This window comes from Silurus meridionalis, chromosome 6 (assembly GCF_014805685.1).
Source record: "Silurus meridionalis isolate SWU-2019-XX chromosome 6, ASM1480568v1, whole genome shotgun sequence".
NCBI classification, from domain to species: Eukaryota; Metazoa; Chordata; class Actinopteri; order Siluriformes; family Siluridae; genus Silurus; species Silurus meridionalis.
The window spans coordinates 24,795,991-24,815,441 of NC_060889.1; the positions used below are offsets into that span (position 1 = coordinate 24,795,991).

Genomic DNA, 19,451 nt, shown 5'->3' on the forward strand with positions numbered 1-19,451 from the left:
ATAACTAAACAGTTAAGTAATTAAGAAAAAGAATCGTGCAAACAGATGAGTAGTGAACTGACATTTACGGGCACAAATTCTTAAATGTTGGAAAGTCGATGTGCAATGAAACGTAAGAAAATGTTACAGATTGAAAAACGAAATGGTGTCAAAAACGGATGTTGCACAAACAGATCTGCGTCGTTTGCAGTAGGGAACACCCAGTTATAGCACCCGTTAGAAGAGTTTCAGAAAGGAACTACCTACAGTGCACGTATGTCTACTCCAGACTACACAATGTATCAAAGTACACTGCAAATAACCTTTTGACTATTGTTCAGCTACTTGAGCCTTTTATTAACAGGTGCAAAATAGATCAAATATACAACCATGTATTCACCATCGACAAATAAGGCAATTTTAGGTGTTCTGTCAAGACACTTCGAACTGTTGCCCCTAGATGGACCTCAATTTGCAGCGGAAGTGAAGATGAGGATGTGGGTAGAGGACCACAGTTACACACAAACTATAGAGCAAGTGTTACTGAGAGAACTCCATCTTGTACTAGTGAGCGATTCTTACAGATAAAACTGTTGTTATATTATATATATATATATATATATATATATATATATATATATATATAAAACACACACACACACACACACACACACACACACACACACACACACACACACACACACACACACACACATCTGAAATCCATTGACCAAAATTTAGGGTCCATTAAAAAAAAAAAAGAAACACTAATAAATACCAAATTTGTAAACCAAGTCAAGATCATTTATTTAAAAAGCCTGTAACATTTTTAGTTCTAAAATTATCAAAATAATACAAAAAGAAAATTCACACAATAACAAAATCTACAAATCTCTTTACAACACACTATTTCAGGATTTTCTGTTTTTCTTTTGGGAAATGTAAAAAAAAAAAAAAGGGTTAAAGGCTTAGCTTCATTTTAAAAGAACAAGGTGAAGAGTACAAATGTTACAAAACTTCATTACCTATGTGCATGCATTAGGCCTAAAGAAGAACTCTGAGGTTCTTTTAAAAACAACCTACATGTAATAAAACTTTCAGTCTCCCACAGCAATAAAAATGTTCTTTAAAAAAAAATAAAAAGAAATGGACATTTTATTTATGTACAAAAAAAGAGGAACAGGTTTACAGCTGCCAAAATACATGTATAAAAAGTGTAGTGTGTGCTAAAGGCCTCAGCATGCGGTGCGAGGCTGGTAAAGGGATTTGTTTGAATTGTAAGGCAGACCAGCACAAGTTTCTTGCTCCTCTGTGTCCAAAACGAACGTGACGTGAATTTCCGCTCTGACACACACGGACCTGAGCTGTAGTTTTACACAAACAGAAGTCACATGATTGACAACCTTCTGACTTACAAAAATTACCCAACACTTTCCTTCCTTATTCGGAGGAATCTTTAGTAGTTGCATGAAGCACTGTTTCGTTTTTTTTTTCCCCAACAACAAAAAAAGGCCCCTTTATTTATTTAGATGAAAAAACCCACTCTAAAACATTGAGTCATTAGGAGTGAAGGCGAACGCAGTCCTGATCTCATTTGCATAATGCTAAGAGTAGCAGCGTCGGCGTTTCGAGGGTGAACACGTTCTCTAGAGGACAGACGCGTTTTTTATGAGCCCCTGTGACACGGGGCTGCTATTTACACACATGGGCGACGTATGGAGTGTTTCCAGTTCATGAGAAGAGTAAACGTGAGAGTAAACATATTAGTTGTAATGATGAATCTGTAGACAAGTTTGATGTAAAGCACAGTAGAGAGGTTCATCATTACAGTAGTGTTAAAAAAGAGAGGCTACGATTCGCTGCCATTGAGGTCTAGGAAGCAGCTGATTCCAACCAACCAACCAACCAACCAACCGCCCGCCTTGATTCACTCGATTACTCGGGAAAAACGGTTTAGCTTTTATGTTTCACTTTATATTCACTACACTGTTGCCATTGGCAACCTGTGGCAGGAAAACAGAGCTGCTTGAACGTTCGATGATTCATTTTCTGACGGCACATTTTTTCTTTTTACACAGACACACACACACACAAGTGTTGAGTGTATTTGAATAGAATCCTAGTATATCAGCACGTGAGAATAAAGGCGTTTGACTGCAGCGGGAAACTTTTAATCGCCTCGTCTGCAAGAAATGAATCACATCGAGACTTAAATTTCAGATGTGAGCTGTTTAAGTGAGGTGAAGCACAGATCTGGAGTATTGCAAAAACATGTTTCTGGTTTTTTCGACAAGAAAACAAAATCGGCAACAAAAAAAAAAACCCCAGTGAGTGTTTTCGGCTCGTTTCTGCCTGGCGACTAAACGATATAAAAACGACGTTTTAAAGACGTTAATTTTAGCGTTCGTTTTGTTTAATCGTATGCAGAGTGAATCCAAACCAAACAGCAAACTCGATCACCGATATAAAGTCTTTACAGCTATAAACTGATGCATCTACAGTCCGCAGTGCGTTTGACCTATATATAAAAAAAGAAAAAAGTGTTTGCAAACTTGTTGCTGAAATAAAGGACACTTGGTCTGGGGATTTGACACTTTGCCCCCACAGCTCAGCAAGATCAGCAGTTTCACTGTGGGTGTTGCAAAAACATCTCTATTAAGCAACTTCTTTTCTGAAGGCCCTCAGCTCTGCACAGTGACACCATCTTGGTGTCGTCGTAGGAAATGCGGGTTTGCAGGAACTCAAATCTGAAATGTCTACGAACTGTTAGAAACAAATAAAACAAAAAGAGAATAATAATAACAAAAAAAAAGGCTCAGAGATAAAAAAAAAAAAAAAAAAATAAGAAGTGGTGCTTTCCCCTTTTGACCATGAGCCTTCTTCCTCTTCACTTTGTACACCTCCTACACGGACGTCTCAGACTGCAGCCTCATAACAAATTTGTGACTCTTGGGATCAATGAACTCTTCTCCCAACGTCAAAAAGGGAAGAGCGGTCACCGTGACGACGAGGGAGAAGTCGAGGCGTCGGAGAGAAAACACGAGGCCCTGACGCAGGGACGACGTCACAGGTTCCTCGCTGACCAGGGTCCACTGGCGTCCCCTGCCGTTCTCCCGCTGGTACTGCATGGTGGGACCGGCCATCAGGTAACGCTCCAAAAAGGCCTGAAGCATGGCGAGAAGAATGAAGAACGTTCAGCGTTACATCACAGAAGACCATGCAATCTGCCTGTGAGCTCTGATACGTTTTAAGCATCTTTATGGGATGTTAGAGTGTCATGGCTGATAAAAATCTGTAGAATTGGCCTGTAATAAAACTTTCAGTTACAGCATTACACATAAAAGAGGAACAGGTTTATAGCTGCCAAAATAAATTTCTACAAAGTGTGTATATATTTCCAAAAGTATTGGGACACCTGGTCATAAGTACGGTATGTGATTTTGGTGCATTGCATTCCATATTTAATCCCAATTTACTCTTATAATTCCCTCCACTCTTCTGGGAAGATGTTCCACTAGATTATGGATTTTTGTGTTCATCAGCCACAAGGGTGTTATGAAAGGCAGGTACTGATGTAGGCGAGGAGACCTGGGGTGCTGTCAGCGTTCACATTCATGCAAGTAAATTATGGCGTGCCGCAAGGTTCAGTTCTAGGACCCCTGCTCTTCACAATATACATGCTTCCGTTAGGAAATATTATTAGAAGGCATGGAATTAGCTTCCATTGTTATGCTGATGATACTCAGCTATATATTTCATCTAAACCAGGCGATACAGCTCAATTAACCCGGATAACTGAGTGTGTTAAGGAACTAAGAGATTGGATGACCCATAACTTTCTACTTTTAAATTCTGATAAGACTGAGATTTTGCTCATCGGCCCAAAAACTAGTATACAGACGCTCCAGCATCTCAACCTGCATTTAGACGGATGTTCTGTAACCGCTAGTTCAACGGTAAAAGATCTGGGTGTTATTTTAGACAGCGACTTGTCTTTCAAAAATCACATCAATCAAGTTACAAAAACAGCCTTCTTTCACCTTAGAAATATTTCTAAGCTAAGAAATATGTTGTCTATATCCGATGCAGAGAAGCTTGTCCATGCGTTCATGACCTCCAGAATAGACTACTGTAATGCGTTACTAGGTGGATGTCCTGCATCATTAATAAACAAGCTTCAGTTAGTCCAGAATGCAGCAGACAGAGTTCTTACAAGGTCAAAAAAATATGATCACATAACCCCGATCTTATCGTCCCTACATTGGCTTCCTGTTAAGTTTCGAATAGACTACAAACTACTACTACTCACATATAAAGCACTAAATGGTTTGGCTCCCATGTATCTCTCCAGTCTTTTAACTACAATCCGCCACGCTCCCTGAGATCTCAAAACTCTGGGCTTCTAGTAGTTCCTAGAATAGCAAAGTCCACTAAAGGTGGTAGAGCATTTTCACATTTAGCTCCTAAACTCTGGAATAGTCTTCCTGATGGTGTTCGGGGCTCAGACACACTCTCCCAGTTTAAGTGTAGATTAAAAACATATCTTTTTAGCAAAGCCTACACATAACACACATCACATCATAACCTTGTGCTCCAGAACATCTGATCACATGCACATTATCAACTTGTGCTGTTAATATCATGAACAGCAGCTACGCTAATTCCTCTCCACTGCTTCTCTTTCTCTCCCCATCCCGAGACACCCTGAGGTTTGGCCAGCTCCAGTCACCTCCCACCTCGTGATGATTACGGACCTTTGAAGAAGTAGATGCCGAACTCACAAACATCCCGAACCATCTAGAGACGTACCATTGCCATTTGGATCCCGCTACATGTGTGGAGTTTTGACATTGGACCTCCTGGAGTGTTTAAAGGCTCTGGCATGGAGAAGCTGATGCTGGATCTGTGGTGACCACAAATGCTGAGCTCATAAAACTCGGAGCTACTAACCATATAGACTGTATAAGACTGCAGAAAGAACATCACTTATAATCTTATACTCCAGTAATCATGTTAGTTCTCACTGTCCAGTGTTCTGTATTGTTGAAAGATTTATGATCAAACTCTTGATGTCACCCAGATGAGGATGGGTTCCCCTTTTGAGTCTGGTTCCTCTCAAGGTTTCTTCCTCATAACATCTAAGGGAGTTTTTCCTTGCCACAGTCGCCACGGCTTGCTCATCAGGGACAAATTCACACTATTCACCATCACTGTTGATTTGTGTAAAGCTGCTTTGAGACAATGTCTGTTGTGAAAAGCGCTATACAAATAAACTTGACTTGACTTGACTTGACATTCATCACAAAGGTGTTCAGTAGGGATGAGATCAGTGCTTTATAGCAGAGATCTTCCTCTCCAAAGCATGTAGACCAGATCTTCAAGGAGCTCACTTTGTGCACAGGGGCATTGTCATGCTAGAACAGGTTTCGGTTTCCAAGTTGGAGCGAATGCAAAATTTTATTATAGCGCATTAGACAGTTTGGAAAGAACCACATATGGCAGGAAAGGTCAGGTGACCCAATACTTCTGGAAATATAGTGGGACAAAATAAATAAATAAATTATATATATAATATATACACACACACACACACACACACACACACACACACAGTGCTGCCACATGACAGTAAAGGGGTGCGATATTGACAATATCTCGATCATCTTTGCAACGAAGAGAAAACAGAAGGTGAAGTGGCATTTAGACGCACTCACACACCGTTTAACGCAGCTCGGAGGGACGTGATGCTTTAACCTGCAGTTACAAATGCATGAATATCGTTTTGAACATAAGTTTAATCGTGAAATTTAACGGTTGAGTAAAACGAGAGGATGCTTTAAGTGTGAAATTAAAACCGCAAGCAGCAAGTCAGCGCTGATAAGCGAGTCACTGAGATGATACAGAATCTTTTTAAAGGGTTGATTCATTAGGGAACGAAACGCCATCAAACGCCATCGTGTTGCTCGGAGACAGAAAACAGGCGATGAGGTTTCAAAACCACACGTCTCTAAATATGAACTTCTTGTTTATGAACTTTTGTATGAACACGTGTAATCATGCTGATGGGTATTGATAAACTACCTCTCCTTTATATGTTGAATTCTTTTGATCATTCTATATTCTATAGAATTCCCACATTTCTATAGTCGGAATTCTGTATACAAATGGGTTTCATTATTATTATTATTATTATTATTATAATAGACTCACTTTGGGCGTCATGTTGTGCGTGATGCAGAACTGCAGGTGCGAGATGATGCTCTCCATGCTGTGATAAGGCTGCTGCCGTGTGGTGCGCAGGTACTTCTGCATGGCACGTGCCATGGGTGCGAAGATGGCCTGGGCAGCTTCGCGGGGGTCCATCACCTCGCGCGGGTGCTTAGGGGTCACGGCCGCCTCGTCCTCCTGGAGTCGCCTGATGTGTGTGAAGGCTTCCTCTACGGCCACTACCAGCCTAATGCACCAAACACACAAGCATGCTCTTAAGCGGGGCTGATCACGGAGCAATAACCACCGCATCAGGCCGTAATTAAGAGTCGGAAGGCGGAACGACCCTCACCTGGCCTTGCGTTTGCGGATCCGCCGCTCCATCTCGGCTTCCTCGTAATAGTACTCGTTATGGGAGTTGTCACGTCTGCGTGCGGCTGCTGCGATCATCGCCCGGGATTGGCCGGTCGAGTTATTGGTGCTGTTTTCTGTGAAGGAGCAAAAAATGTATTAGTTTGTCTCTAAACTGAGATGTAGTGTGATCACTTAAGAGATTGAGATAATAATGAACAAGAGCAAGACGGTACAGTGGTACTTGTAGCCCTCATATTTACTGCTGAAACACATTTTATTCATAATAAATAATAAGCCACCATTTCCTGCACAGACAGCAATGTTAATTTAGTGTTTAATCGGTAGAGAACACACACTTTACCACATGTAAAAAAAGAGAGTCTGGTTTTGGGGAAATGACAAATTGCTGTCTCACATCCACATTTTCTGAAGCGTCATTGCACTTACTGATAATATAGAAGGCACACTGGGACTTTTTGGATCTTTTTTTTCCAGCTTGTGAGGGTGGGTCTAATGATTTGTACACTATTTTTACCACCATTTTCTCGCCAAAGAACCTTATAGATAATTTTAAACGCACGTTTTCTGTTCTAAGCCGCATGCCGAAACACACTTCCGTGGTGGGCTGGGGGGAGAAGTCCACTGAACTCTTACCACGAAATGTGCTCATGTTCAACTGAAACCTTCTATAAAAATCTTGCAATAGCAATGCAGAGTAAATGCCATGTGGTAGAATGAGCTGTGTAGGATGTGTACGGAAACTTAAGTGTGAAATATTGGTACATGATGAAAGCATGTGAAAACTATCATCAATATGTTCACAAGATACACAAGTGCCATGTAATTTAACTGAAACATGTGTATATATGCACACCCCCACCCATCTATATATATATATATATATATATATATATATATATATATATATATATATATATATATATATATAAATAAACTTCCTGTGATGAAAGTGTGGCAGTTGCACAAAATGTAGCTATTGATAACTGCCGTTACAACTAAAAACCACAAGAGTTAAGAAATGTCGGTTTCTTCAGAAAAGCGGTTATTTTACAATTAAACATTACGTCAAAACCATTTTTTTTGGGCTAATGTGGTGCTAAGAGTAAAACCAGTTCATTTCCATGAGATGTCTTACACACAACCAATTACACAGATCCTTAAAAAAAAAATCTGCTCATGTTTGCTCACCTTCAAGGGAATACACCTTGAAGCCAGACATCTTTTTGGAGAGGATAGACTTGGGCAGGTTTAGGAGAGCTGGATTATAGACGGGAAAGTCACTGTAGTATTGATCCAATACCCACACTGCAGCTCGCTGGATACTGGAACAGAACACATTTACAATAAAAAAAAAAAAAAAAAAAAAAAAATCATCATCATCATCATCAGAAGGTCTCCTTATCATGAACATAAAGTTTATAACGTTGATCGAGTGTGTCACATAAGTGAGATATAAGTGGTTGTATACTCCCTCCAGTGGTCAGAGAGTGAATTGCAGTGAAGATCCTTTATACACTAATAATTTCTTTAATGTAGTGAGCCAATGAGAATATAAAAAGACAGGAATAGGTTTCAGTAGTGCTCCAAACATTCCATTTCCAATGACCAGATGCCAGGATTCGGAAAAAGACTAGGTCTTGTGAGCATATTTTTCCGGTTTTGGAGTCTGTACAGGTTTTAAAATTCTTATGCTACATGGGATGGCACATTATTATTTGACAAATTTAAACTGTCTGCACTCCAAGGAGTGATCTCCGCTCCTCCGATTTTAGTTGTTCCTCCTACCCTTTATGGGTGATCAGGCTTTTTCCTCGCATGAACCGATCCTGTGGACATTTCCCTCCACACTGAGATTAGGCTCGCCGAGAACCTTTCAGCGTTTTAAAACCTGCTCTTAAAACTTACTTTTTCAGGATAGCTTTTATGTGATCTTTTTTTATTTATCTATTTAGATTTTAATACTAATATTTATTATTAGCAGTATTTGTCATTATTTTATGTCAGTATTTCTATTTCTTTTATGCTTGGAAAGCGCTTTGAGATGAAACTTTAAAAGCGCTACATAAAATAAAAACTTATTACTATTATTATATATTTCTAAAATGCAGATATTGTTTTCTAGTTGGTAACTAAAACTCTGACTGCTTTAAAGTGGGATTTAAACACTGTCAGTACACTTTTATACATTAACATGTGGCAACAAAATCTATATCTTCCTCAGTGACTAAGCGTAAGTCTACCAGTCATTCATGGAAATTTGGGTGCCCACTTATACATCAGAGTAAAAAAGAAAAGTCTAATTTGATATATCAGACTGCTATTTAATATCAGACTGCATCCTTCTCCAATGATCTAGGACCTGTTTTTCTCCTTAAAACAACCAAACACGTACCTAAGATGGCCGATGTTGTAAAAGCGGCTGGCGCCATCTGTAGTGCGCACGACCTTGAGGCAGAAAGCGGGCCGCAGGTGCCGCACCTCCAGCAGGACCAGCGCCAGGTATTGAATAAAGAGCAGAGCATCCACCAGAGACACGGCGTATCCCACGATGCCGCGGTAATCCCGCTCCCGAGGCTCCAGCACACGGACGCCGTAGAACAGCCAGTAAGAGGCCACAAAGAGGAAAACAAGCGCCAGCAGCAGGCAGCGAAAGACAAAGAAGCGTGGCAGGGTGGCACGCGGGGCCTTCAGGAACAGAGCCCACGTCGAGATGGCCAGCACCAGCAGCTTGAAAGCGAGCGAGACGTACAGGCCTTCGCAGGGCGTGCCGCAAGGCTCCAGCGTGTCACGCCACAGCGCCTGAGGCAGCAGCAGGAAGGCGAGGGGCGTGAGCAGGGCGAAGAGACCCAGCACGCCGCTCAGAATCGGCCCCGCGAAACGCTTGCACTGCAGCGGAGACGAGTCCTCTAGCTCTTTGGAAGCTCGTGTCAAGTCTTCGTTGGAGACGCTGTGCTCGGACGTTCCGGTGACGACTGTAGTCGTCTCACCCCAGTTATCATCCTGCAAGGAGATCAGATCACTAGTGAAAATCCACATTTTCATTGTTTTAATGTGATCATCTGATAAATTTAGGGTAAGGACAGTTAGCCAGTAAGAATATCAAGATTTGACACTAAATCAATTTGCCGGTTTTGCTGATTAATCGACAACAAACTACCTGCAAAAATCCATATCAATAGTTTTTCCGGGTCGTGTTATATAGTACGAAAGCGGCCCCTAGAGGCGAATCACTGATGCCATCTGCAATTTATTTAAAGTGTCGTGTTTTTTTATATTAATTTTGGATAGAACTTTTCATTTATTACTTTTTATCTATTACAAGTGTTACTTCCCTCAATATTTATTAAAATGACTATAGTCATGTTTATTTTATTAGGCACATTTTCACCATTCAGTAGTGTTTTTTTTTTATTTATTTGAGGTTTTTTGTAATAAAAATTCAGTCCAATTGTACATGAAGCGGTTGTTTTTTTTTATCCAGTATACATTTTAAAATCTACTGATTGATTTATCGGTTATCGGCAAGTACGATCCAACCTAGCTATCAGTAAAATCAACTATTGTTCGACCTCTACATGGTGCAACTCCACTACATCTATTCACACACACTTCAGTCGAACAGTTTCTTTGGTTCAAGTAGGTGTTAAATGCATATAATTATCTGGCACTTTATACACCCGTGTCTTCTTTTTTTAGACATCACTGAAGGTTTTTCAAGCTCCTCGCAGTCTCAACTGTCAAAAATAGAATTTCAAATATGCTTCAACAAGTCAGTCTGTTTGCCGAGTCTATTTTCACTATGGCACAAAAACAGTGTTGACCTTTTAAAAAGAAAAAGTGGTTTTCGGTGTCACTTCTGCTTCAGTCTGGCTTGATTCTAAGGAAACCTGTTGCTTATGCGGCCATTTTACGACACCAAAATCAAGCAGAGAAAAACACTCGCCGCTTTTGCTGCTATAATAAACTCACGTCGACGTTCTTCACTTTGGTGGCTTTTTTGAGGATACATCCGAGTCCAAAGAATTCATGGGCGGCTGTGTTGTGGAAACCGAAGCCTATTACAACATGGGGGTTACTTTGGTCCTTTGAACGAGTGCAGACATGAACATGAGTTACGTTTACATTCACAGGCACAATCGTGGCAGGGTTCCAGCGCACATGGAATCTCGAGCGGCTCCATAGTCGGCATGACGGCGTTCGTATCAACATTCCTTTTGCGCAAACTGTCCCAGTGTAAACTTCCAGTCCTATTTACTAGTTGAGGATTGAGCGACAAGCAAAGATAAGCAAGTCCGGGCAGGTGAACACAGCGCCATCTCTCCAACAATTTTTATATCGCCTCCAGCTTTGAATAATTTTTGTCCGAGTCGTTAGCATATGTGGTTTGATGTTTGATTCACTTCCCTCAAGGTAACTGATGCAGAACTGAAAACTTTCACACTAAAAATGAACTAGGATTCCCTTTTTTAGTCACGCTAAAACCACCCCAAGCACGAATGCTGAAACGTTACCGCAAGAAACACAATGGGGAACAGACACCAGGTAAAAATGACACTGTATGTCTGAAAGTGCCAAAGGGGTTTAAGTTCAGGCCCCAACGTCGGCTAATTGAACACAAGATTCATTAAACCTACAAACAGGGATGATTTATGTCCTTGTAGTGCATTTTGTTGGTCTGAACACTTGACTCACCCGGTCATCTCCACGAGTGGACTCTGTGTCGAGTAGCGGCTCTCCGGGAGCCTGGATTGTGACCGATTTGTCCCCTCTGCTGTCTCTGCTCTTAGAGCGGTGTCTGTCTCTGCGATCCCTGAAAAATAAAAACAAACGTTCAACATCACATCAAGAGCGCCGCATTGTGTTACTGAGTGAAATACATCTTTGTTTCTTGACACCGTCAAATCTAAAATTAAAGACATTTCAGATTTACATGAGGCAAAAAAAAACTTAAAACACCTTCAGGGGATACATTATGAAAGATCTTTTGTAAACATGCTTCTAACTGAAATAGTTTCCTAACAGTATCGTAAAAAAGTACAGTCCAACAAGATGTGTTTAATAGTCAATGGAGCCTTATATGAAAAACACTCAACACACACCCTGACTCAGATGAATCGATTGGTAGTCGACTCGGGTTCTTCCTGAGTCGATTCTTTGCAGATGTGCTATAAAACGAGGATGATACCATTTTGGATTTATGGGGGTGCTCAATGACTGAGTTCACAGAGAACTACCGGTGTTCTCCCTGAATTAGTGACAGCCTATAATGATAATTATGTTTTTTCGGTGCACCAGTGCTGTATTTAATATCAGTATATAACATTTCTTCTACAACGGCTCAGGACCACAGTTTGTATGGACAGGTTTGCGTTTATCACCGAACACCACAACAACGATAAAAACTGTAATGAATGGACAGTGGGTTTGAGTCTCGAGGTTTCTTCATAATGCCCTTTTGGGGACTTTTTCCTCGCCACATTCACCACTGGCTCGCCCGTCTTGGACAAACGTACAATTATCGGGAACAAACTTATATAAATTTATGCATTCTTTTACACAACTTTTAGTTTAATATACACTTTTTTTAAAAATGCATGTTCAGGTGCAGCGGTGATTCGGTGCTAAAGTTACTGAGCTGAAGCACAAAGCTGCCTAGTTTTATTATCTGCAAGTCGCTTTGCGTATAAATGTGGCGCAAAGGACCACACGTGTAAATGTACATGCAAAAATGATCATTTCAAAGGATCCAGAGGAGCATTTCATTTCCATTATAAAACTTTTAAAATCACATCAGACTTTAACCAAAATTACAGCTTCAACCACAGGTCTTAGAGTAATGAATTGTTTGAAAGAAATGTGGGTTGTACGGAAGCCCCAGTAGGTCATGGCCTATTTTCTTTCCCCTCATGACAAAAAACAATTCTCATAACGCTATTTTATCAGGACGAAGTTTTGTGGTTTGTGAACGTTGCAGTTGTCCGCACGCACATTTACGACATTTGGCAGATTCACAGTTCTCATTTAAATTATTTACTACATCTGAACAGTTGAGGCTTAAGGGCTTTAAAAAAAAAAAAAAAAAAAAAAAAAATATATATATATATATATATATATATATATATATATATATATATATATATATATATATATATATATATATGTGTGTGTTTGCTTTCTCATGTATTGTTAAGAATCATAGCCATGCTTCTCAATAACTGACTGGAGAGAGACCACTAGTAGTGGATGGAGGATGAGGGGTAGGCTACAAATGAGAAACTGGAGATAATTTTTTCATCGTGGTTCTACCACAAACGAATCATACCGAAACCTTCCACCTGTTGTTGAGAGGTGCCCACTTAGGTTTTTTTTTTTTTAAATGTGGTCTACAGCCCCCAGGCCTAAAGGCCATCCATTGTTTACAGACCAGGCTTTTCGCTTTCGATATGAGTAACCTATTTATTTAAAGCTCTCGAGTTGTACTAGATTTTCCTCATAGTTTCACTGTATATAATCAAAAATAAAAGGTGCTCAGCATACAGCCATCAATGTAATGACTCAAATATTTAGAGAAAATTTGGTGCTATTAGGACACTGAAGGTGTTTCTGAAGACAAATGGGAGGAATGTTAATCTACAAGTGTGTGTGTGTGTGTGTGTGTGTGTGTGTACACACACCTGTGCTTGCGAGAGCTACGAGAATGCGACGACTTGTAGGAATAGCCCGAGTACTGCGACTCGTTGTCCATGTCGGGGGCCAGTGGGCGGGGTTTGTGGACCCCAGCTCCGCCCCTGTGCCGCTCTGTTGCTCCGGCCAGCTGGGTTTTACGCTCCGAGATGGATTTGGACGAGAGAGCGAGAGGCAGCTTCAGGAGCTCAACTTTACTCCTGAGAGAATCTATTTTGGAGGCTGGAGAGATGAGGGAAGACTAATCTCTAGAGGGGAGAGAGGAAGGGGAAAAACAAAGAAGTGAGATTTAGCTGATCTTATTAGACAGGGTACAAGTTTTTTTCACAGCGAATCGCGAATCCGTTTTTAACGGTACTCAAAAAATATAAATAAATAATGTCTCCTTTCTTTACTCAGGGTAAATAGACAAAACATTTGTTTTATTGATGAGTCTTAAATCAGCACCAAAATCAGTCGTGATGCACAGATCCGGCAATTAAAACCGTCCGTGTGGAAACGTAGCAAAAGTTCCATTTGGTGTCCTTATGATTTACGTCGTTTAAAAACACCATAATAGCTTTCAGACATTTACAAGAATATCGTGTCTCCATGTCGAATTTGGTTTCACTAATAACAAACATACATTTGCATGCAAGTATTTTACATCCATGCAAATGAGTATTAAAAACTTGAAACGTATTCATTTAAAAGCACATTTAGATCAGATATAAATGTGCGATTGAGTCACGATTCAACTCATGACAATACACACAAATATAGTGAAATTTTTTAATATTTAAAGAAAGTCTGGCTGGAAAATGTTTTGAAACGCAGAAGCTGAAAAAGACTTCAACCTGCCACAACATGCACAGATCACATCAACTCCTGCTAGCTTCCTGCCTTCAGGGCTGTCGCACACACGCAGAACAAACACCTCGCTTCTGCAGCTTATTTAATCCTGCACTCATCCCGTCTACTACAGTCTGATAATGAAACACTTCCCGTAGGAGATTTCTTGCTCTTACAAACTTCAGGAAGTCACTTTCACAAATCCTGGATCATCGCATCTTAAAGCTCTCCTGCTTCATATTCATGCACGACTTGAAATGACACATTTAGTGTTTTCTTCACCCGTGGTACCTCTTGACCTCAGGTTTATTTTTTATTTTACAGAAAAATCCATATTAATGCTTAGATTAGATTGTGATTACTATTATAGGGAAAAAAGGTCCATTTATAAATCATTTACACATAAACCAACATGTGCATTTTTGGTCATCACCTTCAACCTTGAGGAATTAGGATGATTGCAGCCTGTCAGGTTCACACCAGCATGTCATAACTTTACTGGCATCACACGTGCACCTGACTAATAAAAAAAACACAGTATTCGAGAGTAGCGTCTGGTTTTCTTCGACATATCTATAAACCTGAGGTAGAAACATTTTGTATTAGCAGTTGCACTGGATTTTTCTCCACACACTCAGTAACTCCACCTCAGGGCATGTTATCGATTCTCATACGATCGTTTGTATTATCTGAGACACCCTTAGAGCGGGAAATGTCGGTGGGCTAGTTAACTAGCACACACACAGGAGATCTTTGGGAATCTGGTATGCGTAGATAGTTTGAAGCGAAGCACAGTATTAATGCATAATTAATACAGTGTCAAAGTCTCAGATGTCTTCTAGATGAGATGTAAAGACAGAAGACCATAGTTCAATGCTGGAATGCGAGCGCGACGAATGTTAAACTGTACCATGTAAAACTTGCTGTATTATTGCACTTATATAGCCTAACTAACTACATACATTTAGTTATATTACTCCAGCTACCATTATTTATCTACTTAGTTTTCATCCAATCAAATGATGAGACCGGGAAACACTGAATCTTAGACTTTCCATTAAGAAATAAATGTATGATTTGTTCAGCCTGGGTTTGTATGGGGTTTTAGGCAATTACACCCCAATTTTATCGAAACCATAGAAAATGCCACTGGAATGAGTTTTAATTTTACCATTAAGAATTTCTGATGGATTTAGCTTTTTTCGGTATGTAAATTAAAATTTATTTGTCACAATACACGTTCATACAGAGTACTACAGTATGATATATATATATATAAAAATATATATATATATATATATATATATATATATATAAAAATATATATATATATATATATACACACACACACACACACACACTAGAAAAAAGTATATATGTACTGTATATACATATACATGATTTAGACACAATGGGTGGATGGGTATTTATGACAGATATGTATGACAGAAGTACAGATTAAAGTGTCTCAGTGTGATGTAATTGTCATAAAGTGTCCATGTGCTGGTATGAACAAAAGTACTACAGTTATTAAAAACTAAAAAAAGAGGAGGGAAATAAAAAAAAAAAAATAAAAAAATCACAGATACTGTTACAACTGAGTGGAATTGCTCTAAAAGCTGCCGGGGGGTTAAACCAGGGGAGGTTTAGACAAAGAGCTCTGAAAGGAAACGATTTCAGAAACTCTCAGCACACTGTGAAACTCTAACAGCGACACAATAGCGTTAAAAACAACAAACTTATCTGGGCATTCAACAACGGCAACAAATCAAGTTTATGATTTCAAAGCTACGCTCACATATACTTTACATCCAAACAACAGAAACTTCCTGAACATGAACTAAAAAAAAAAAATATCTAATGTATAGAAACTTTTTCTCTCACACACTCGAAATAAAAATAAATAAAAAAAATACGCCTGGACGTTTCCAATCCACACACTCACTGAAAGGTCTCATCATTCTCTCTTACACACACACACACACACACACACACACACACACACACACACACACACACACACACACACACACACACACACATTCCCCAGTCATCGGTTGTCGTATCCGGGGTGACCGAGCTTGGCTATTGCCATGGGAATGAATAAAGGGGTACAAGGGCTGGGAATAACATGGGGGCTGCGTTTCCATGGTCATGTGACCTTTGACCACACAGGCCTAAATCACTATGAACACCAAATGTCTCAGATCCGTTTGTGTACAGTTCTGTGTGTGTGTGTGTGTGTGTGTGTGTCAGAAAGCGGTCAACCCCTGAACTAACGCTCAAAAGGAACAAGCTTGAAGTTTTGAAGGATTCACCGTGGTATATTTTCTCTCGCTGGACCCAATTCGTTTCATGCGAGAAGACTGCATATCTTCTCGCTAAGAAAACCTCTGCTTTTTTTGTGCATTTCTGTCTCACCCTCACCCACACACACAACCCTACAGACACACACACACACAACCACACTCGTCAGGAATTGTTTACAAAGCTGATCAGACGAGTCAGAGTCACCATTTGTCGAGAGCCGATTCCAACACGTGCCACCTATCAATCTAAAGGGACTCACAAGAAAAAAACCACCACCACAGCATTAATGACAAAGTAAAAAAAAAATGAAACAATATCCGATGGTCTCAAATTATGCCCGAGAACTTCAAACTTCAAAACTCGATAAGTACGGCTCTTCAATATCACTTTTCCATACGACGAATCCAATATCGGATTCATGAGTATCGACAAATCCCGGAAAGAATCTAACACACCCGATGCCTGCTTATTAAATAAATGACTCAGGATCGATATTGGCCCTGAAACGTTCAGAATCTCAGTATCGGATCGGTGTAGCTTTACTGTTTTACGTTTCTCCTCGCGTATCAACGTGAGCATCAGGTTCGCTCATGAGCGCACATTATCAATGTTAATATATCAACTGTACAATCCATTAGTGGTGCCGTGTTTCAACATACTATACTATGTAGTGAAGTAGTGTGAGGTTTGGGACGTATCCAATACCGTCATCTTGGCCTCATGATGCATTCAGGGAGTAAATGATAAATGCAACTTACAGAATGAGGTGTGTGTGTGTGTGTGTGTGTGTGAGAGATGCGAGAGGTGTGGTGGGTTTGATTTATAACCTGAAGAAGTCTCACAGGTGGTTGTTATGGTTGGGATATTGAGTTACCTATTATTCCTGATGTGTTAAAGACAAAACACAACTGTAAGATGATCATTCGCAAAGAACACAAGTTTTCAAAATGAATGATGAACCTATCAACATGATTATATGAAAAAGAAAATGCATAAAAAAATCATCATACTGGAAGTAACCTATTGTCATGGTGAGAAATAAAGCTCTCAGGTTACTGCTGGTTCGAATAAAGCAGGAACAAACGGAAGGCCTAAAAGCACCGGGGTAGTAGTAGTGCTGATAGCGGGGGAGGGTCACACGACGCCCCCGCCACCCACTCAACGAAAACCCGAGGCCTGCTTTGCGGCCTGCGCTTTAAAAACTACAGAAACAATACTTTGCGTGAGCTAAATACACGTGCATGTCACGTACGATGCACTGGATCGTCTTTCTAAAGAAAATGACACGTATTTTACTTTATTTTTATATATATTTTGTTTAAAATATATAAAGAGACCACCCACATTGAAACAACGCAACCGGACCGAAATCTAAAACGAAAAACTACACGAGACGGATACAGTGTGTGAGTCAGTGTGTGAGTGTGTGTGTGTTTGCAAAATAGATGTAAATAAATAAACAAGTAAACTAAAAAATAAACAGGATAGGAAAATGAATACAAAAAAAAAACGGTCAATGAGAAAATGAGTTTCTACGCAAAACTGTTCAAACCCCTGGGACAAAAGAAGATCAGATCATCATTATTAAACATTTATATGCAAAAATAAATAAAACTATTCAACTTTTTCTTTAATTTCTCCAAGTTTTTCAATGTTTGGACAAGACGTGATGGGAAAATGTATCTATACATATAAATGCATGCTTGCATTAATTGAAAAAAGGAGTAAAAACACACACAAACTTACTAATAAACATGCACAAGTGTGGGGAAAGAAAACGGGAAGAAAAAAGAGAAAGAGAAGAAGAAAAAAGGAGAAGGAAAAAGGCCCTTACCTTTCTTCAGGAGGGACTCTTGAGGATCACAACACAAAGAGATGCCGGAAAAAAAACGCAATAAAATCACAAATCGCAGCTTTTTGTTTTCCTCCTGAAAGAGACTGAGATCAGACGTGTTTTCACGCCTTTTCCAGGTTTATAACAGAGGGGAAAGATGATGCTGAAGTATTGCAGGAGATCAGGGATTGTTGGAATGCACACAAAAACCACCATCCAGGAGATGTTCCCAGATCATTGAGAGTGTGTGTGTGTGTGCTCTCCCATTCATCAACACAGCACCAGGATGGGAGCGACTCAAACACGCTGCACTCTAAAACTGGACCGGTTCCGAGGGAAAAACACGGGTTCAGGCACCATGTCTCTGTGCACAAGGATTTGTCCCATTTCTTCCAAACAAACAAAACAAAAACGACCCCCTTTTATAATATCTGGAGATCACAAAACTGTAAACAAAATTAGAAAGATAAAAATGGAGTCGTGCGCTTTCTCGGTTCCGATCCGATCAGAAAACGGTTCCGAGTCGATTTCCTTTCGGGAACAGTTTCTCCCCGTTCTAGTTTCCTTTTCCCCCTATTTCCGTCTCCTTTCATTCAAACCCGTGGCTCTTGGACCGACTACGCCCCGAGCCGCGGATTCTCCTCCCCCATGTTCCTGCTCCAGACAGAGACCGACTCCTGAAAAAAGAGTCGACTGGAAGAACCGACTCACAGACGCAAAACTGTGTTAATTAATTTGTCGCATAAAAATGATCAGAAATGAGAAAAAAAGCAATGTAATAAATGAATAAATGATAGATAGATAGATAGATAGATAGATAGATAGATAGATAGATAGATAGATAGATAGATAGATAGATAGATCCCCATAAAGTGTTAGATAGATAGATAGATAGATAGATAGATAGATAGATAGATAGATAGATAGATAGATAGATAGATAGATCCCCATAAAGTGTTGATAGATAGATAGATAGATAGATAGATAGATAGATAGATAGATAGATAGATAGATAGATAGATAGAGTCCAAATAATGTAAATGTTCAAATAAATTAAATGCATGAATTAAATTGCGCCATTATAATTGACACAAATGTATGTACACATTCATGGGATTTTTCATCCTCCATAAAAGAAAATGCATCAGACACAATGCTTCTGTTTTTGTTTAGTATTGTAGTTGTTGCATAATGCTCTCGGTCAAACAAATTGGAAACACCCAGAGTTTCA

At 39.8% G+C, this 19,451-nt stretch overlaps 1 protein-coding gene across 1 annotated transcript; it reads right to left on the minus strand.

Moving 5' to 3' along the window:
* Nucleotides 1-761: 761 nt before the first annotated feature.
* Nucleotides 762-18,847, minus strand: vangl2 (VANGL planar cell polarity protein 2). The gene is made up of 8 exons (XM_046852518.1): nucleotides 18,221-18,847; nucleotides 13,236-13,493; nucleotides 11,254-11,371; nucleotides 8,954-9,561; nucleotides 7,750-7,883; nucleotides 6,539-6,674; nucleotides 6,190-6,433; nucleotides 762-3,143 (listed from the first exon to the last, which is right to left on the minus strand). The coding sequence occupies exons 2-8, from the start codon at nucleotides 13,304-13,306 to the stop codon at nucleotides 2,883-2,885; spliced, it is 1,572 nt and encodes a 523-aa protein (XP_046708474.1). The 5' UTR covers nucleotides 13,307-13,493; nucleotides 18,221-18,847; the 3' UTR covers nucleotides 762-2,882.
* Between the last annotated feature and the right edge of the window lie 604 nt (nucleotides 18,848-19,451).

What these genes read in the sequence shown, in the direction of transcription:
- vangl2 (XM_046852518.1), bottom strand. Translation starts at nt 13,306, where the DNA reads ATGGACAACGAGTCGCAGTACTCGGGCTATTCCTACAAGTCGTCGCAT. An exon ending in CCACTCGTGGAGATGACCGG is followed by an intron (nt 9,562 to 11,253) that starts GTGAGTCAAGTG and finishes ATCTCCTTGCAG; the next exon opens with GATGATAACTGGGGTGAGAC. An exon ending in CGCACAACATGACGCCCAAA is followed by an intron (nt 3,144 to 6,189) that starts GTGAGTCTATTA and finishes GCCATGCTTCAG; the next exon opens with GCCTTTTTGGAGCGTTACCT.